This window comes from Halictus rubicundus, chromosome 17, assembly GCF_050948215.1.
Source record: "Halictus rubicundus isolate RS-2024b chromosome 17, iyHalRubi1_principal, whole genome shotgun sequence".
In the NCBI taxonomy this organism is placed as follows: Eukaryota; Metazoa; Arthropoda; class Insecta; order Hymenoptera; family Halictidae; genus Halictus; species Halictus rubicundus.
In genome coordinates, this window is record NC_135165.1 from 492,121 (window position 1) to 512,448 (window position 20,328).

The window sequence follows — 20,328 nt, forward strand, 5'->3', positions numbered from 1 at the left end:
CAGTATACTCGTAAAAAACAGCTAACTGCAAAAATATCTATCATAATGTTAGAAGTACGAAAGAGTACCAAAGGTTGACATGACGAAATGGAAAGCCGAAGAATATGATGCGCGGTTTATTTAAGTATCGCAGTTGATTAATCGTGGATGCGTCCAGGTTGAAATCGTCGAGTGAGATCACTTGCTGATTAGGAGGGCCTGCGTCAAGGTGAAGTGCACATTTAGCAATTCCTGACCTCCGTTTTTAGCGATGATTGTGGTTCGAAATAGACGTCCGTCGCAGCAACAAGTCCACGCGACGCGATAATAATGTTCCCTGCAACGACTTTCCTAAAAGGGCTCCGCGCGTTTGCAAGAACGTAAAGCCGGGCTCCAATTATCGAATGCAACTGCACGCCATTTACCATGCATGCGGCTCCATTACCCGAACGATCGGTCGAGGGGCCAAGTTTTAAGGGTTGAAAACAGGAATTCCGACCGAGTTGCTGTTCATTGACGGGTTCAAATCATTCGTGTCTTGTAAAGTTGTTCTTGCAACGGCACACCCACTGGGCAAGAAGACAGTGCAATCGTTTCGCAAGCCGTTTTTCTCTGAACGAATCGAAGAGCTGCGTGCAGGGACAGAGTGAATACTGATGTCGAAAATTGTTCACTTCTTCCTGCAAATAATCAGCAAAACGTGGATCTGGTACGTGGTTTTCGCACCAAGGGATTTAGTTGGAATTTTGCAATGGAAAAAATGCATTTACATGCCTGCTGAACACCTTATTTTCAATTCTTGTTGAGAAAAATTCTCGCAGTTACCTTCGTTTCGAGGAAAATTGCTACTGAACACAGCGGCGCCATATTGAGTAGGGCTTGGCTGCCGTGTCTGATCACTATGCGCCGATTCTACTTACTGCGCGTGCACCGTATTTGCAAACGGATACGTATCTTTATTCTGTTTTCTCAAAAAGGAGTCGTGTCCATTAGATCGGCGCACAAATAAATGCCTTTAATATTTATTAACTATTTGGCCAACTATATGAGTACGTTCTTCAATGCTGAATTCGAAGGGAAGAGAAACCGTCGATGATCAGAATCGTCCGGGCGGTCGTCACGATCACTCTCCATTAAAAACGAGCGTGTGTTTGCCCGCGCGATTGTTTGTTAATTGCTTCCTAATGAGCGTTCGGAGAGGGATGAGGTAAGATCGCATGCCGAAAGCGCAGCTTGTCAAGCAAATTGGAGAAATCGTGGCGTGCGAGCCAGATATCCTCGATCGTCGGTCACGACGCTTTCCGTGATTACGCCCCCGGCGGAATGATCGTTTGTTTGTCCTCGGATCGGCCATAAATTCGCCGGCACACGTGAGCCGATCGGGGTCAAAGCGACGCATTAAATCGGCGATTTTTCTTCTATTCGTCGTCGCAAGGCTGAAAAGAACCTCGAGGCGAGCGGATCGAGGGAATCGTTGCAACCTTTCGCGAGGATTCTCGGAACGAGCAATGATATCGCGACTATAAATAGCGTCTATGGGCCATGCTAATTATAACGCGGTCCGTGTTTATTGTACTGGCAATTGACGGTTGGCGAAAATAGCGGCCCGTAAATCCGAGAGTGAAGTCACCTGTTCGGCAGGGTGACTTCCGGTGTTTCGAAACGCCATTTCCCCGGCCGCAATTGGCACAAGTTGCCGACTGGAACCGCATACTACCTGTCCAATTTGCTAAACAGTCGCTGCGCGTCTTCGGAAATTCACAGAAGAAGCCGGCAAGCCGAGAGTTATGGTCGCCAGAAGAAATTTGGGGACTCGTTCGCGTTCAAACTAAACGACTGCTGAAACGTTCAATACCAGCCTTGTGCTCGTTTCGAGAAAAGTTACACTCTCGGACTCGTCTGACACTGACACTTTCCGTAAACGATGCTGCTCGTTTTATTTTTACTTTCGGACGTTGCATTTCGTTTCTGTCGAGTAGACCGCGGATTTTATACGTTCTAGACAAAAACGAGTATGTGGAACATCGAACAATAGAAACAGCTAGTATTATTAAATAAATTGTTCTGATTTTCTGTGACTTTTACGAGCATTGGCGTGACACTCGACATGTAAAACACGCCAAGAGCATGATTTACATTTCCTCGTCCAAGGTAGGACGTAGTTTCCCTGTTATCGTGAGTTAACACGGTTGTATCACATGGTCGGGGAATACACAATCGCTTAATGCAAAGTACTCGGTCTACGTCTGGTTTGGTAACCGGTACTCCATTCAATTTCCAAGACGTCGTCGGTCGACCATAATTGCGGGGCGTTTCTCGAACGAGAACGCACCTGCACGCAATGTGCGCTCAAAAATGATGCAGCGCGTGCGCGATTCGTGTTCATCACCGACGTCGAAAAGTCGCGTACAGAGCGAACGTGTCGCGAGTACAGTTATTAAACACCTGCGCGGCCTTCGCCGGGAAAAACGAAATCCGATTACCCGGAAGCGAAGCCTGAGTCGATGCGGATACAGATACAGGGCGCGTATCTGGAGGCCGCCGGATCAAATTCGTCTTTCGTTCGCGCATTAAAGCTGCGTAATACGCCAACCTGTTTCTAGAGTATCGACCGATCCAATTGGATTGCACCGATTACTAAACCGAAAAATAATACTGTACCAATTCCTTTCTTATCTAAATCGAATTTCACACATGTATGGTAGACACTATCTTCGCAATACGTGTTAATAAAATAATATATATTCGGTCTGGTGATAGTGGCTAAGAAAACGGTACGAATATACATACGCTAACGACGCAAATGGGTTAATCGCGTGATTCAAGGAATTTTCTCGTTTGGCCGGTTTCCGGGATCAACAAGCAAGAAAAAGCAGAGAGACGTCTTTAGGGTGACTCGAGAGAAAGAGGGAGGGGGAAGATAGAGGATCGGTGTCAAGGAAAGGACGACAGGATCGTGTTATTAATTACGATGGCAGGGTGCTGATAATACCCGAATGGACGCATTCAGGTACCAGCTTACGATCCTTGACACTTGAAACCTACGCCGGAGGAGCAAATGAATTGGCCAACCTTGACTGAGCTGGCGATGTCGTTGACTTCTTGCAAAATGCACGTTCTGTTGTTGGGTGCGCAAGTTGGTGGCGCCTTGCAATATCCTCTTTACGACTTTATGAATTTGCATAAACATTTTCAGTCTAGTACAGTCTACCACAAAAATTTTTCTTCTGTGTGCGCGCGAATAAATTTAACGCGAAAAATAGTTTAATCACATTGTTATATTTTTAACGACTATGAAATCAAAAATCTGATTCGCAGACCATATGTTTTCCCTCCACACTTTTCGCCAACCGCAGCTCGTCTTTAACCATTATCGATTTCTGACCTAACAAAACCGACATGTTAGATATTTTTAATCGCCGTCTCGATGAAAATAGACATGTGGGTCAACGGTATCGAGACCGACCTTCAGATAGCAACGTCCCGCATCCATCAAGGTGGCGGAGACTATGAAAGGCGACTGTTTGTTTAGAATCTTGACCTTTACACGACTTTCGAATGTAAATTCGTGCGGCTCTCATTTGCACGGTGAATTTTATGGTAATGAAACGTGACTCTGGCTGAGAGTCGCCGAGAAAAGTGGGAGTGCGGCAAGTGGTCCGGAAGAAGACGGAGAGCATATAGAAGAGGCTTCATGAAGTGGAATGATCGTCGACTAACACAGAAAGGAGATACATAAAGAATACTGTGTGTAGAATAGAAGGCGGAGAAACAAGGAAAGGCAAAAAGGTTCCAGAGAAGGCGAGCATGTTTGTGGCGCAGCCTTGAACTGACGCCCAATAACGTCATCGTTTACTATTAGTACGAGTTACCACATTACACTTTATACGCGATTGTGTCCGACCGTGTAACGTTTCGCTCGACGCGAGCAACAAAGCGTCGTTCAATCCTCTTCCCAGGTAGTAAACCATTTATTTCGTTAGCCATAGCGACCTTGACGTGGCCATTTTAGATCTGCCTGCCCTTTTTAACGACCAATTATTCCCTGTCACAATAATGGAATAATCAAATTCTAAGCAACAACGCATCCATCGCAAGAAAATTCGCAATCACGTTCGCAAACCGTTGCTAACCGGTTAATCGGTAATCGCGTTTGATCTCGGTTCCATCGAGCAGCGGAACAACACGTGAATTAATTCGCGTCGCGTTCACGGAGATGGTTTATCGACGCTGGTCGAGATTAAGGCTGATGTAATGCTCTTTTTTTAAAACTGCAAATACATGGAACGTGCCGCTGTGTAATTTTTCGGTGGCAGCGTGATCGTGAGAGATCGGCGAAATCCGACTCGTCGATCCACATGATGGCCACCGGTGACGTAACGCTTTAGTAGCTGCGAATCACCGATGACCTTAACCTCACTCTCGCTTCCAGTCCTTCTTAACGCTGCCGTTGTTTCTCCTATCTGTCTCGAGATTTCGTTCTACGGCTCTAATTAATCCGAAAATAACAGCGCTTCATTATATTCCCATTCCGGGCACTTGGGCGCGGTTCGCAGAGAAAGAATCAATTTTAAAATCTGGGTCTTCTATGTTTCTCGAAAAACCTCGAACCGACAAGACGGCACCGAATGTCAAGTGTCTGATCGTTCTGAGGTTTTCAGTTACGGCTCCCACATTTTCCAGCCGGTTAATTATCAACACGTGAGATCATAGAATGTGAGAAACACCGAGCCTCGAGGCCTGACATTAAGAATCGAAAGACGCTTTTGCGGTCGCGCGTATCGACTATCCATTGACGTCGGGCGCGAACGTAATGCTTGCACGTCGCTGCTCGTTATCTAGAGCCAACAGAGTTCATTTTATTTATTCACGGGGAACAGACGAACGTTCGTTGCCCCGGTTCGTTGTCATTGAGCGATCATTTGCGTTAGAGCGCGCTCTACTCGGGGCAGGCGTGCCAAAACTCTGGTTCGCGAAATTACTACAGATCATCCCACGAATCATCTCTTTTTATTACTATTTCCCAACGACTGCAGCTCGTCGCTACCTATTTGGCATAGAAAGCTCACGACGAATTGCACTCGACGTTTCCATCGTGGGAACGAATGGTTAAGCAACGTTTAGAACGTTTTCGAGACGCCCTGTACTAAAAGTTTTAATTCCCGGAGAATGCTCAACTTTTATGAGGAAATTCTGAAGCTTTCATTAGACTACGATCCCTGTCCGTCACTTCCGTCGACCGGTATACAAATTTTAAACCGTGTTACGCTCACTTTTTCTGCAGCGAAGCGTTCGTACCGTTGCATGACGGATTCACAACCTCGTTTGACATTCTTCGCCAACTTTTTCTGTAACCTCGTGAGAAAAAATCGTACAATAGCGTACCCGAGCTAGTTTTAAAAAGGAACTTTCCCTCTATAAAGACATTATAAAAACCATGACGAAAAAAATTTTTGCTCGAAGCTGCGTGCGATTACAAGAGGAGCATCATCTCGCGACAGATTGAAAATAACCGGGTCGTTAAAATAAAATATTTGCGCGCCTCGAATTTCCGCCCGGCGTTGACAAGCCGAAACGCGAAAATTTGAAGCTTTAATGTCAGGTTTAATGGAATTTTAATGGAACGTTTTGCGGCGGGTTGCCGGGCGATGAAAAATTTCGTTTTCACCGGACAGTCGCGCGAGGCAGTCTCGTTACAAGCCCGCTGTAAACCATTCGACACAGTTTTATAGCTCCGTTACACTGCAGAGGATAAAGTTCTTTGACGGCAGCGACAGATGTAAGCAGTCAAATAAAGAAACTGACACGAATTTAGACGACGAGCTATTAAAACGACAAATGCTCGACCACGGCGCAGCCATAACACATGGAAACTTCAGTGTAACACATAGACACCGTTCTTCTTGACGTTACGTCCATATTTAATTGAACTCTTTGTACAAGGTGTATGAAAAGTAATGGTCATTCGTTCCAGGGGAAAGAAAATCTTTCAAAGGTGTAGATTCACCACTAGGACAAGATGACCATTACTTTCTATACACCGTGTACATTCAGCGAGCCCATCAGCCTCGGTATTGAAGTCATTCATCTAAATTGTCCAGAAACCCGATCTTGCAATTACGTAGAATAACTTCGGCCTCGGTTCGTCCGAAGTAGCTACTCAATTTCGACAAAATAATGATTAAAATTCATAAGGGATGTTAAAGGAAGTTCTGGTTTTATGGTGAAAATGTTTGTAATGTTGACCGTGGCAATGCAGGCCTTCTCGCGCATTCACGAGCAATCTTTCCGGTTTGTCCCACGTGAAACACGGCCGAGCGTGGGCAAACGTGATTATCGAACGCGAACCGCAAATTAACGTAATCAATCAAAGCGAAAGACAGTCCACGTGGCCCCGAGTTACTCAGAACCCCTGGAACATCGATACGGCTATGTGGTAATACTTGGCACCATTCGCAGAACTATTTCGCAATTTTCTTCAGAAACAATTCTGAAGATACTTCTTTCAGTAACCAATAGCCTCTTTGTTGTTCTTAATATAATTAAAGCTATTCGTTTAATTTAATCGATGGACACTTAGTACTTGTTCGCCCGGCGGTAAATTAGTAACAATAAAGCACGGTATACACAGTCGATAAAACGCTGATAAAAGGGTCACGCAACGATTCAGCCGACCCTGAAAAGTGTCCTTCTTTAATCATTTTTTTGCGTTTCTGCCGACGGAATCAACGAAGAAACGTGTCGCTCCTCGCTTATCTAATCCCGATGGAGATTATCGTTGATCTCGACGCGTAAACACGAAACCGGGAAAAGTAGAAAAATAAGGTTCGTTATTTCTCAGCAAAGCGACAGCCGCCGCCGGCCAAGAAAAAGTTGCACGCGTGAATTGCTAATACGGTGCTTAACGGAGGAGAATAACTATTGATCGCGAAAAAGCCGGGTTCTATGGCCGCTGTATACTTCGTCCGGCTATGTAGGAAAAAAAAAGAAAGGAAAGAAACGGGCAGACGCGGTTCGAAATTATGCGAAACAAAGTGGGGCCATTTAACCGAATTAAACGCATTGCGACGTCACCGGGCGAATTGTTCTTTTAATATTTCAGCTTTCGGCATTAGCCGTAGCATTTTCGTACGTCGAACAGCTAAAAAGAATCATGGAAAAGTCGGATCGAGAATGGAAATGGGGACTATTGTTGTTCGCGATCGATGATGCGAACACTCGTTCACGGTCACCGTGTGAAAAGTGCAACAGCGATGCATCTGATTCGTCCTTTCAGACGGATGAGTAATGAATTGCGTCCGTGTGTCGCGACGCGAATGTGGGTCATCCTGTAAATTTATTTTAATTTCCACCGGTGAACGATCGATGATCGTTGCTTGAGCGTTTTGTGCCACGGGGGACAAACAAGACTAGATTAGTTAAAAATGATCAAAAACGGAGAACAAAAAGCATAGAACGAAATTTAATTAAACAGCGAATTTAAGCGATTATCGCTTGAAATATGTCACGATTGGACTGTTAATATTGAATTCGTATCATAATTCGTTCGTAAAATCGAAAGGGCCTTGAAAAGCGAATACGCAGCGGCGTTTTTACATAACGAACGGTGATTGTGGCAACAATGCGCAATTTCCGGCAACGCCAATCCAGAAGAAAGCTATTCTCTTCCTGCGAAGGCGGCAGATATAGTCATTCCGGCCAGCTTCATCCCAGAAACTTCTGGAGCTGCACAAATGCGAATCAATATGGTGCTTCTATCTCGATTGTCCTGATTTCTTCGAGAAGTTACAAGCATCGAAATGTTTTCCGAATATCTTGGAAAACCCGAGAACAATTTTACACGAGACCCATTACCGAACAATTCGATTAATTGTAGCAGCAAACAACGATGAGTATCCGTATCTGGCGAAACAAAGAAAATCACAGTTACGTAAAGATAACAGCCACCGTGTCTACGTTTAATCGGTATGAATCAACCACGATGACGTTAATAAACCTTTCATTGACCCCACCGTAACCTGTCATCGTGCTATTAGTAACTCCTCCATCAGGAAAATTGAGAATTTTTTGTACGTCCAATTGCTTTTGCGAATACGTATTTGCATTAAGATTCACCATCTAATCGTTCCCTGACCACGACGAACATCCAAGTTCAAGTACATTCTCGCGCATACTCCGAGCTGTCATTTTCCATCTCCCTTTCCAGCCAACGCTAACAAGATCGAACGTTAACGCTGCAACTATGAAGCACTGAAACTCTACTACCGTGCCCTGTCTTGGAGCGATTTCAAGACTTCGTTTAACGATAGAGACAGCTTCGTAGTCGCTACATCCGTGCAGACACCACCCTCTATGGTTCATCGGTTCATCAATGGGGGTTCAACGACTCCAAAAATTGCGAAACAAATGATCCAAGGGGATTAACGTTCAAATCCTATTGTTAATGACAAAATAATCTCTATCCGCGCGCTCTCTCGATCCAAACCTGTCCCTAAGTCCGAAAAATGCAGACCCTACAGGGCCGACACCTGGAATCTTGCAAAATTCAGCATAAAGCCGGCAAGTACCTTTAATGGCAGCGATGTGTGCATCGTACTCGCTCTTGCTGCGCACGTACTCGATCCTCGAAGCATTCTGGAACCCATGAGTGCGGTACTCGGCACGCCACTCTGGCTGGATTCGATCGTCGTGTCCGAGATGCTGGTGAGGGCTGCTGCTGCCCCTCCTCTGCGACAGACTCTCCTCGGACGGGAACCTGGTAAACGAGGTGACCGAGCTCGATTTGCTCCCATAGCTGGCGACACCATGGCTATGGCTCTGATAAGCAGAATCCTCGAGCGTATGTTCGTCGCTAGGAGTCCTGCTAGCCTCGGTCAACACCCTGTGCTGAGACACGTTCGCAACTTCCCTGACACTCTTTCGAACGGTGACCTTCTCAAACTTGACCACTTTGGCTCCGTTTAAATCTCCTTCCTCCACCAATCTCTCGAAACTCTCCTCGAAGGAGGAATCGCCGCCTCGGGCGAGTGGTTTAGGCGTGTTAGGGGATCGAAATTGGCCATGTCTTCTTCCGTCTACTTCGGGGTATAGTTCTTCGGAGCTGGTGGTCCTGCCACCGGTCCAAACCTGCTCGAAGAAGCTGATCCTGTCTTGGAAGCTGCCGCCACGTGGTGTCCTCGGGCTGCCGGGGCTGGCCCGGCTGCCGGCTGGGCTTCCGGTTCTCGGCGGCGTCGACATAACTACCCTCTTCTCTCTCTCTCTCTCTCTCTCTCTCTCTATCTTCTCACCTGTTTGCGAAAGCCGTTAGGCTCGTCTCCTGACACCTTGCGCCGAAAAATGATCAAACTCATGCCGTGCCCATTCGCTTCCGGCCTGTGCTCGTTTCACGGCCGAGCTCCTGTGGACACCTGTTCTCTGCACACCACACCCTTCGAGGTTCACGAAGGTACACACCACCGCCACAAAACATCGGCGGCGAGAGCTGCGCGCGTTCGCTCGGCCGCCGACACTATTTGAAACGTGCTGTACAAAAAATGGGGATCACACCGGTGTACGGGTAGAACTGTCTAGGTAGATAGTACCGGAGATATAGAAAAGAATACTGTATATGATCGCGCCTCTGTGTGTCTAGCGCGAGTTTCGACTTCCACGAGAGTTGTTCAATCTTTGTTCTGTACGAGCAACGACGACGATCGACGTCGTCGGGACGTGCGGGTAACGTGCGGGTACACGTCGACTCGCTCACGGAATGCACTCTGGCCGCGCACCACGGCCGCCGGTTCGATATTGGTGCCTCTCTGCCCGACCTCTCGCCGGGTCCCCACCTCGTTCCGCCATGCGGTACCCTCCCGGACCCCCCTGTACCCCCGATCCTAGAACCGTTCTCCTTATCCGCCGTCCGCATTGCCACGATGACGGGGACAACCGCGGCCAGGATCATCGGGCAAGATCAGCGAACGTTTCACGAATCGGACCCGTCCCGCGCCCGTACACGCTCTTCCGCCTATCGTTTTCTTATTCTTCGTCTCGTTGCTACAGCTAATTCTACTTCTTTCGGTTCGTCTACCGGCTTCGTTTTCATCGGACAGACCATGCGCTGCACGAGACACCTCCTACTCCTTCTTCTTCCTCTATTACTCCTACTACTGCGTACTACTACTTCTAGAGTTCTAGTACGCCGTCGTCGTCGACGTTAGTTCGGTTAGCTGCCGGCTTCGTACAAAGAACTTGTCCTCCTCTTTTCCGATTATTCGTATTACCTCTGGTTCTACTTCTTCTAGTATGTCGATGTCCGTGTCGATGCCGGTTCTTTTAGTTACCGGCCTCGTTCCGATTGTAGATCAGTAGGATCGGTTCTCTGAACTCTTCGACTTGCTGCTACTTCTACCAACTCTTCTTCTCTGTCGACGTTTACGCCAACGTAGTCCGTTCAGCTACCGGCTTCCTATCCATCGGACAAGTTCAGTAGGATAGGTTTCTAGAATCGATTCTAGAAGATGCGCCGCACGAGACACGTCGTATTCTTCTTCTCCCGTTTTCTCGTTCGTCTTGCTGCATCCGCATCTCCTAATTTGCAACCTAGTCGATGTCGGCACGTCGATGCGGTTCGTTTAGCTAGAGGCGTCATTTTCATCGGACAGACCATGCGCCACACGAGACACGTCATACTCCTACTCTCTTCTTCTCCCTCTTCTTCTTCGTCTTACTACCGCTTCTATTTCTCTTAGTATGTCTAGTCGTTGTCGCCGACGTAGTCCGTGTAGATACCGGCTGCGTTCTGTCCGTCTCGTTCTAGTGGATGCCGGGTCGGCGCGATCCAACCTTCCTGATGGGAACACGTCGGGCCCGATCGATGCCTTTATCCTGCGTCCTTCTCCGACAAGCCGGCTCGAAATGTCACTGCGCCCGCGAAACGTTTGAAACGCATCGAACGTGGACGCCGGCATTATTGTTTCGCTGGAGGGTGTGGTGGGTTGTTCCGGGGAGTTTTCAGGCGGTTCGAGTTGTCGTAGGGTCTTTGAAAGTGCCGTCTACTCGATTGTCTGACTACCAGTCACATTCTACTTGCTCCATCTCTTAGGAATTTTCCAAAGATTGCTCCGACTCGTCGAGCTAATTCTCGAATTCCAATTACATCGAATTGTCTGACAATTACAGGTGATAGCACAATAGAATTAACGTAGCCAGAGATAATTCATTGTCACTGTGTTGGATAAGGTTGATTGTTGTCAATAAAGACTCCGGGGGAAGGGAGAAGTTATCTAAAGAAGAATCGAAGGAGACTCCCACGCGGGACTTAATTGTCTCAAGGATTTTATTAGCGTGCAGATAAAATCCTAAAGAGAGAGAGAGAGAGAGAGAGAGAGAGAGAGAGAGAGAGAGAGAGAGAGAGAGAGAAAGAGGGGGGAAGAGAATCATGGCTGCGCAAATATTTGGAGATACGTGAGCAAAACTAGACTGCGGATCTTTGCGCATAGTAACCAACAGAAACTTGAAGATCTACACTTCTGTCATAATCTGGTGCAACGAGCTCATAGATCGACGAAAGAACGTTTTAAAAATGTACGCGGCACGATTCAAAGACACAATGTAAAGACAGGTGTTTACAAAATAAAAATAGTTGCGATAACGTTTGTGGAACGGTGTGCAGAATTAGTTCGTACATTATCAGCAACACCATTCCGCGAAACGTTAACGCGCGGTATCGATATGTCATCGTTGCGTAATGCAAATTCAGTGTGATAATAGTAAGTAGTAAATAAAACAGTGGAATCGTTGGGCCGAAAGTATGTACCAATAGTTACGGAATTATGTTACCGAACGTGGCCATACTTGAGCGATCCTGTTTAAATTTCAAGCTGATGTCACGTTCTTTTGTTTTTCGAACAATTAAAGACAGAGCATGTACCAACATGAATTCCTGTTCGAATATCTCTATCCTGAGAGTAACAGTGCACGTTTCAGCTATTCCAAATATTTCGCTTATCCGCATAAATATTGTTACATAATTTCGAACCTCTGTCATTTATTGAGGATGTAGAAGATTACTTTATTTTATGCTTTAATCTCTTTATGCGATGCGTATCGGAATCGGATCGCATTATCGGCAAAAAAACAAGCGCACGTTCGATAGAAATTGAGGAAGTATCAGCGTCCCGCGATAATCAACTTTCTCCGATCTACAGGGCGACTCAAAAGAAAATGCATCCAACGATTTACAATACATTCCAGAAATTTTCAGGGACGATCATCGCCGATCTACAGGTCGTCTCAAATGCAACGTCCTCTTATCCAATTCACGAACCTAAACAACACCGTCCACCATCATTGTGTCATCTCATCATGCCCGCCAAACAACGAGGTCAGTAAACAATAACAAATTTCGCAACATCAGCTGTCGCACTCCCAATCTATCTTCGCACCGAAAACAGACTTCATTCATGAAACGGTGTCAGAACTGTTTCACGTTAAAGTTTCCGTTTTCGAGGTTGACTATGCAAATGTCCAACATCTTTATGTATGAACCTCGAAACCGGTACGCATCTTTCTTAATTTTTGCCGATGTCTGCAAACTTTCGCTTGTCCAAGGAGAGAAAAAGTCAATGGCGGCAATTGCGAACGAGCAGCGGCAGGTGCTCGTCACATCTATTTATAAATGGGCGAGCGGCTGTCTTCTATTTCTCTTGCACGGTTCAGCAGATAAGTATGCGAGTCAGACGGCCGTGCACGCTATCGATAACCATTGATCGGCGATCGACGCACGCGGAATTTCGCGAATCGGGTTCGGCCAATTTGCATGGGAATCGTTTGTCGGATGACGATTGCGGTAGGTCAGTCACTGCGTCTGACGCATAAGCGCGATCACGTCATCGGCCTGCGAACGTTGGAAAATTCATGCTTTCTGCAAAACACGTTGCATAGAATTCATATTCCTACATACAGGGTACATTTTCGATACATTTTACGCGCAAAGAAATAATTTCCAACGACTTCATCAAAAGCACTCTATACACACAAGGTTCGAATAAATCTACTGGCGAGTTGACGAACGGGTAAATTAATTGACAATTATCTAAACGTTCGAACATTCTGGCACAATCATTCTCGAGATCGTTGGCAGAATATCTGCGGTTACTTTGTCGTGGGTCGTCCGGCGACGAAGAAATTTCGCGTGGTCGAACATTCAGGAATTTCTAAAGCGAATTTGATGGTCACTTCGACGAGGCATCTTCGCATAAATTTTTTGCGAAGATGCTCTAGGCGAACGTCGGTTGTGCAACAAAAGTTTCCGTCCCTGGACGATCCAGTAGATGGAATAATAAACGAGTCGCTCGAATGAATTAGCAGTTTGCCGCGAATTATCGCGTTTGATCGTGGACGACTCGCATCGTTCCACCAACGGCTGTTTAATGTTAGTGTATAAACATATACATATGCAACTGGATCTCGCGTGCGAAGTCAATTTAAATTACCAGCCGGTTCTTCCACTCGAGACTCGCGGAAAATGGAATTTCGAATGTAACAGCAACGTCCGTACCCGGTGTAATATCCTAATTGGCTGGCTGAGCCTCGTTGACATCGTCGTTGCCAGAATTATCGTGTAACCGCAACGGTTTTTCGCGAGTTTAATGAGTATCGTTGTCAATGACTGTCTCCGAGCACAGAAATAACACGCGTTCGGTGCCAGTAAAAATCAATTTGCGAAAACGAAATTTGCAAGGTACTCACTTTGAAGTTGTTGTATCGTGGCCTGGTACTCGGCGAGCTTCTCGTCCACGTAATCCTGGCTCTGGTTGGCTATTATTTCCGCGGTGCTTGGTCCGCTGGATTCCTCTTCTGTTTGCGAGTGTTCCAAAGGTACGCCGACGTATTCGTAATCGCCTGGTCTGTATGCGCCGATCATGTATTCCGGTGGTCCGGCGACTAATGGCGACGATGCGCCACTTTCCGCTGAGCTCTGTCAAGATTCGAACAGAAACATTAACTATTGCAACCCGTGGGAAAGAAGAGCAATGAGATTGGCGAAATTTCCCCACAAGATGCGTTCCACAATTTAATTCTATTCTACCGAGCTCTGTACCGATATCTACTCTATCCCATATAAGATGGTGGCTTGAACTCTGCTCTACTTCACGCGCTATTCAAATTGACTATTTCTAAACGATCCAGTTAGAGCGCGATCCATCATTCGGGACGGAGGATCGCGCCAACAGGGAATCGTCGTGTTCGCTTGCGTTTTATCGCCGCGGACGAATAATCGCAGTGCATTCACACCTGGCGTGCATCGCAGAAAACCGGTCGCCGAGCCTCGGACGCGGCCTACATTTTATTTAGCCGGCGTAATTTCGAACATCATTTCGTCGGAACGCGTGGGCCGAGACGCGTAGCCGCGAATCTCTCTCTTCGTCCACGTGGCGGTATCCGTCGAAGTTCATGCGAACACCGGGATTAACTTTCGGATGACTCGACGGAACAATAGAGGCCGACCATTTTCTCCGCGAGTTTCGTGACGCGAAAGAATTTCGACCGGCGCGACGAGTGCGAGCACTCGAAACGTCAGCACTCTTCTCGCCGTTGCTGTTGCCTGAATTGACACGTGTTCCGCATGCAATCCTCGGCCGGTTTTCTAAAATCATTTCGAACCGCAGGTGAACAACGAGTTGCGTGCACGACGCCGATGCTTATTGATCGATTCCGTCTGGTTTAATGGCTAACAGGTCGGAGGATGAGTTGAGTCGAGCTGTTCGGAGGAATTTAATGAGAGTTCCTCGCCCCAATACTACGGATTAATTGGCAGAATAAAAATTTGAAAAATCACAGAACGTAAATTAATTAAAGGTGACTTACCTGTGCCGGTATGTAAGGTCTGGGTGTGTGGCTGGTGACAGGAAGAGGCGACGGCCACCTAGGTCTTGGACACTGTATGTAACCAGTCGGTGATCCGAAAACTGGCGACATCCCGGGCGAGATCGGCATACCGATCGGCACCGGGCTCATCGGGTGCATCATTCCGGAGTACGTCAAGGGCGACGTAGGATGAGCATGATGAACGGGTGTGGGCGGTCCTCGAGGACGTTGCGGATGCGGCGAACTCGAGGGTGTGTATGGTGACGGGGGTCTGAAGTGGCCGGGCACGTTCGGTCTTGAAGACCAACCGCCCCCTGGCCCTGGTTTCCCATGGGGTTTCGATGGTGGCTGCGACATCTTTGGCTATTTTGAAGCTTCCCGCGCCCTTCGGTCACCTAGCATCGCTGCAACACAAGCAGCCTAATTCTTCATCGATTCGATGAATTTTCCATGCATTTTCAAACACAACTTTTCATTCGACAGCACTGTTTCGATATTTAGAATAAGGTGGTCACGAGTTACTATAAATCTAGCTGAGTGTATGTACAGCCTAAAGAATTGTGCCAATGTTAACTGGTTCGAGCGATTAAGAAATAGTTTAGTGTCGTCGCGTCCCAAGGAACTGGGGCAGTAGCAACAATTTTCTCGGCCTTTTCGATGCGCGAAGGTACTCGAACAAAGTAGAACGCGATTCTAGCATTTTCCAGATTCTAAGCAAGGGTTGATAGTAAATCGATTCGAACGTGGAGAATAGCGAGTAATTTTTGGCACGCAGTTCGCTAAGAATGGGAGTGGTTTTTACGAGAGAAAATGTTGTACTATCAAGCTGTGGTACGTGGTTTCGGTAGGAAATTCGATGGCAGCGTCTTCGAGGCTTAACGAGCTCTGGGTCGCGCGGTGGCAGTGAGTAGGCAGATTAGGATGGGCAATCATCCAAAAATCTCTCGAAATAGGCGCTTAGATTGTCTGGCTTTCCGCTAACTTGCGCACGTTACCGTGTGAAAAATGCGTAGTGGACGAATCGAGGCGCCGCGCCGCTGACTCGTGGAAATACGAAACAGCTCGAACGAAAGGACCTCGCCATACTTTCGCTGCATCGAGGAATCTGTCAAGTTGCTTCGACTGAAAACGGAGAAGCGACAATCTTTCAACACTTGAAAGCCAGCTAACATCCCAACCATGATGAACATTGAAACAGCAACTTGCTACCGAGAGATCTTTATGTACCCTCTCGTAGGAGAGAGTTCGACGAACCTAACCGAAAAACGTTACAGACTTATGAAATATTAGTGTTGACGATGTACGAAAGAGAATTGAATGGACGGTTACCTTCAGAGTGAAGTCTTTCCATGGGTAATGCGTTTCCTTTGGAATAATTCCAAATTATAAGGAAGTTAGGGCGATATGGTTACACGGGTCGAAGGTCTAAAGGTTTTTGGCTGGATATCGAGTGTAGGCCGACTAAATATAGCGACAATTCTATTTTAAAAGGACGAGAGCAGTGCTCACAGACGTGTCCGACACGGCAGGTATATTTGCAACGACTGCGTCAGATATTTCAGAAAGTGACGCGAATATTAACACCTACAATTAGCCTTGCAGTCACACGCGTGCTGCCAATCGCTCGGCGATCCTGCGCGGGTGCATGGCGCCATTGTTGATCGGCGCACACCCACGCGTGTCGCTTTCATTCAAGCACAAGAGCTCAATTTCATTCAAAGACAACGAGAATCTTCCAAATTTCCATGAAAACTTCGAACTCAAATGCAATTACGAGAAAAACGGAGTGGACGAAATTTAAAACAAAGTCCTTTACGACAAAGGAGCACAGCTACCGGCAGTGCTAATATTTTCTTTGCCGCCTGGAATTCGATTCTTTTCCCCATCGCAGTGGAACCGTACCCGTTTTTCGGACAGCGAAAGCAAACAACCTGGGGGCTCGGTGCATCCGTTCCGGAAAAAAACTCGTTCGAAATTCATCCGACAGCTCGCCCCCTCAAAACCAACAAACACGTTCGCCCGAAGGCACGCGTCCATTTTCTTGTTAAAGTTCACGAACGCGGTGCGTGTGGGGGTGGGGCTGGCGAGAGAGCTACGGCTCTCTGGTTCGGGGTCGTTCCACCGATTTCGATAAAGCATCGAGAAGAATCGAGTGGCCGCTGGTCTATAAATACCGGCGAAACCACTCGAGAACGGATTCGAACTCGAATTCCAGGTGGCAGGGTTCCTCTCGAGCGCTATAAAACAAAAAGTTGAAAGCGTTCTTCTCGCTCCGAGCCTCTCTGGCTTTAGAACGGGAGGAATGGAAGATATTTTCTAGGGCCCCCCCGAAGAGGTTCAGAAAAGAAGGAGGAATCGGTCGCACAGTTCAGGATCGCTTTTACGTACGTAGAATGCAATCAACTTGGTGAAAAACGAACGATCCGAATGAAATCCCGAGTACCGAGACGGCGCGACGTTGAAATTCTATCGCGACCACCGTTATCTTTGCGTTAGCTGGATCCTGGACCTCGGATGCTGTGGCCAGAAATAAGATTACTGTCGAATAAACGAACAGAAATAGGCGTCGTTCTGAACGGATGCTCCTGACACAGGTTGAGCGTGCCGGTTAACCTCGATCGCCGGTTATTGTCGAAGCCCTGGGATCGAGCCCGACTGCGGTTAATATTAAGCGGGGAAAAGCTGCACCTTTAATTAGTTCTGCGATCGCCGCGGGACGCGGAAACCAGTCCTTTAATTAGTCCGATGGAATTTCCTCCGATAAAGTTCACGATGTTGGGGATATTCGGAAACTTTCGCGAGCCCTGGGACCAAGGAGAAGTTGGAACTAAATTTACCATTAATCAAAGACCACTGGACTTCCATAGGAAATAGTCTTTTCCATAAGGGACAAGCGAATACATTTCTATAGGTTAGTGTTGATAGGATCTTGGGATTCCCAGTTGGGGTGCATGAGCGCAGAGCCACGCCTATGAAATCCAATTGCATAATTTCGAGGAGCACCTTGATAGTGGATGTACACAATATGTACACAAAGAGTTTAGAAATTCCACTCGTTTCCACGTACTATTGTAGGTAAGAAAGAACTTTTGAATTCTAGAATCTATATAGCGAAGCTTGTATGAGATCCCTACGGCTCACGGAGTACAATCTAACCCACTAAAAATATATAAAAAAAAATAATCACACAAACCACCTCTACAACTCGTAGAGTACATACAAGTACACTAAAAATCGAAGAAAAATTGGTAAAAACGATACCGGTGAAGCGTCGAATAGTTGATCGAAGAAATCGCTGGCACAGTAATAATCCAAAGCACTGGTCGCAGTCGTTTCCGGTAAGAATATAGAGAAAGACAGAGAAAATAGAGAAAAGTGAGAGAGATAGAGAAAGGAAAAAAAAGAGAGAGAGAGCGGTTTCGATCGGTTTCGTTCAAGGTACGATCCCCTGAACTTTCATCGGTTCTCGCGTGTACACTCGGGATGCGGGCCCCGATGATCGAAGGGGTGATCGATCGTGGCGTTAAAAATCGTGCGAGTCGCGCGCAACGACTTTGTGTTCGTAGTCGGTTATTCGTAGTCGGTCCACGACGAAGACCACGAAGAGACTGGTCTTCGGATACGCTAGTTCATCGGTCCAGGACTTCGCCGCTTGCCGCGACATTTATATTTAACTTTGGCGTCGCTCGACTTTTCGGCTTCGGCTTCGGTACAACACGCGATTCCGCCTTGCGTTCCCGTTCCACATTTCCTCGTCCCTGTGCCGCGCTTTCGCCCCCGATCTTAGAAGATCTTTTCCCAACCCCGCGTCCCCCGTACGATCCTCCTTCGACGCGTTTCCGTTTATTATCGGCGGTGAACTAAGATCGGGAGCCATTCGTTTCCCTTCGAACGAGCAGCTCGCCTTTCGAGCAAGAGGGTGCGAGAAACAGGGAGCTGAACCAGTGGAAAATTCTCTGATGCTGTAGATGCACGCTAAAACCCGGTCGAAAAATTCTTTGAAAAGACTGTGCAACGTTCTTTTTTTACTTAACCCCTCAGCTATGACACGACTGACCGCATAGAAGTATCTCCAATTACATGAACAATTTTTATACATTGCTGAAAAATGTAATCTTTAAAATATAATGAAAATATAATGGAAAGTTGTAATTTTCTTACACTCAGAGTCGCACTGAACAATCCAGGTTCCATTTCTGATGATATTCTCATAGAAGCTGTGTTCTACACAGTAAATCTATTGGAATTTTGCTCGAGGATGACTATTAGGTTTGATAGAGTGACTACAGCTTCCGATAGAATAGAGTTCGGAAAGAGAGGTGTGTGGAGTGCCACCGGAAGTTGACAGCCAGCCCGTGAGGTTGATGAGCGCCTTGACCCCGTTGCGTTTACCAGGGGACCTATTTTCATTCATTCCTAGAGAACGGTAATATTTATGACTTTATTTTGATACAGCGAGATTGGTGTCTAAAAATATGACGTCCTTTCCCGAGAATCTGTGAAACTGATTGAGCACAAATACTACTCCCAGTAAGTTTTTTTTGTATATTCCATTCCATTTACTTAGATGTCAGCCATTTTCCTAGCAGCCTACAACTCACAACATCAAACGAAAAAACAGCCATTCTAATATTTAATATTTTTAAAAATTGACTACAGTTAATTCTTGTAAATTTTTGAATTCAGAAAGTTAGCACGAACCTTGACGCATCTCCACATAAATTTTCGAAGTAGAATTTGTAGATTTTCGAAAATTAACATCGGCGGTAGACATAGCTGTTATACGCACTCCAGAAAATCACTAATAACGCAGTTAGTAGGACATTAAGAAACACGTTAGACAACTTGGACTACTGCAGATTGAACTTCGCCGAGTCCACACAATGTAAAAAGTATACAAATTATTAAGGAAATAAAAAATATTGATTATTCTTTGTACCTCGAATAACTTGTGCGGAGTTTTTCGTAGGACGTGTACAAACCGGTACGAAACACCTGCGTTTGAAAATTTGGAAATATCGCCATTAGACGTAGCGGCAAAACGCTCAAACTAGTAGCCAAGTTTACCGACAGCAGCATTTTCTTCGAAATATGAGAGCGTCATCCGTGGCGAAACGGGTGAACTATTAACCCAATTGATACCACCACCGACGAGTATATCCTAGAGGGCGTTTGAAAACAGCGACATGTTTGGTAAGTCACGACACAGACGAGGTGTAGGAGTAGACCGGTTATCATATGGGGTTTCTTATTTCACACGAAAACAACTCACACGCAAAATATGTAGAAAACACGCGCAAAACACGTGAAAAAAACCCACACAAAACAGTCGGCAACAGTTCCGCAATATTAGTTCAAGCCGGTATGGTAGGAAGTGACACGGAATGGTAAGGAGGCTCTCTAGATCCCCCGCGAACGTGAGACAGAAAAATCCATTGGGTAATTGGTCTACTCCTATGTCTCGTCTGTGGTACGATAGTGGATGTACATCTTTGAATAATG

The 20,328-nt window shown here is 46.5% G+C and overlaps 1 protein-coding gene across 2 annotated transcripts in view; it reads right to left on the reverse strand.

Moving 5' to 3' along the window:
• Window positions 1-9,231, reverse strand: part of Msp300 (Muscle-specific protein 300 kDa) — a 102,116-nt gene extending 92,885 nt beyond the window's left edge. For both annotated transcript variants that reach the window (XM_076802613.1, XM_076802611.1), the window contains exon 1: window positions 8,547-9,231. In XM_076802613.1, the coding sequence (XP_076658728.1) occupies window positions 8,547-9,216 (670 nt within the window). In that variant the 5' untranslated portion in view covers window positions 9,217-9,231. The remainder of the gene's footprint in view (window positions 1-8,546) is intronic.
• Between the last annotated feature and the right edge of the window lie 11,097 nt (window positions 9,232-20,328).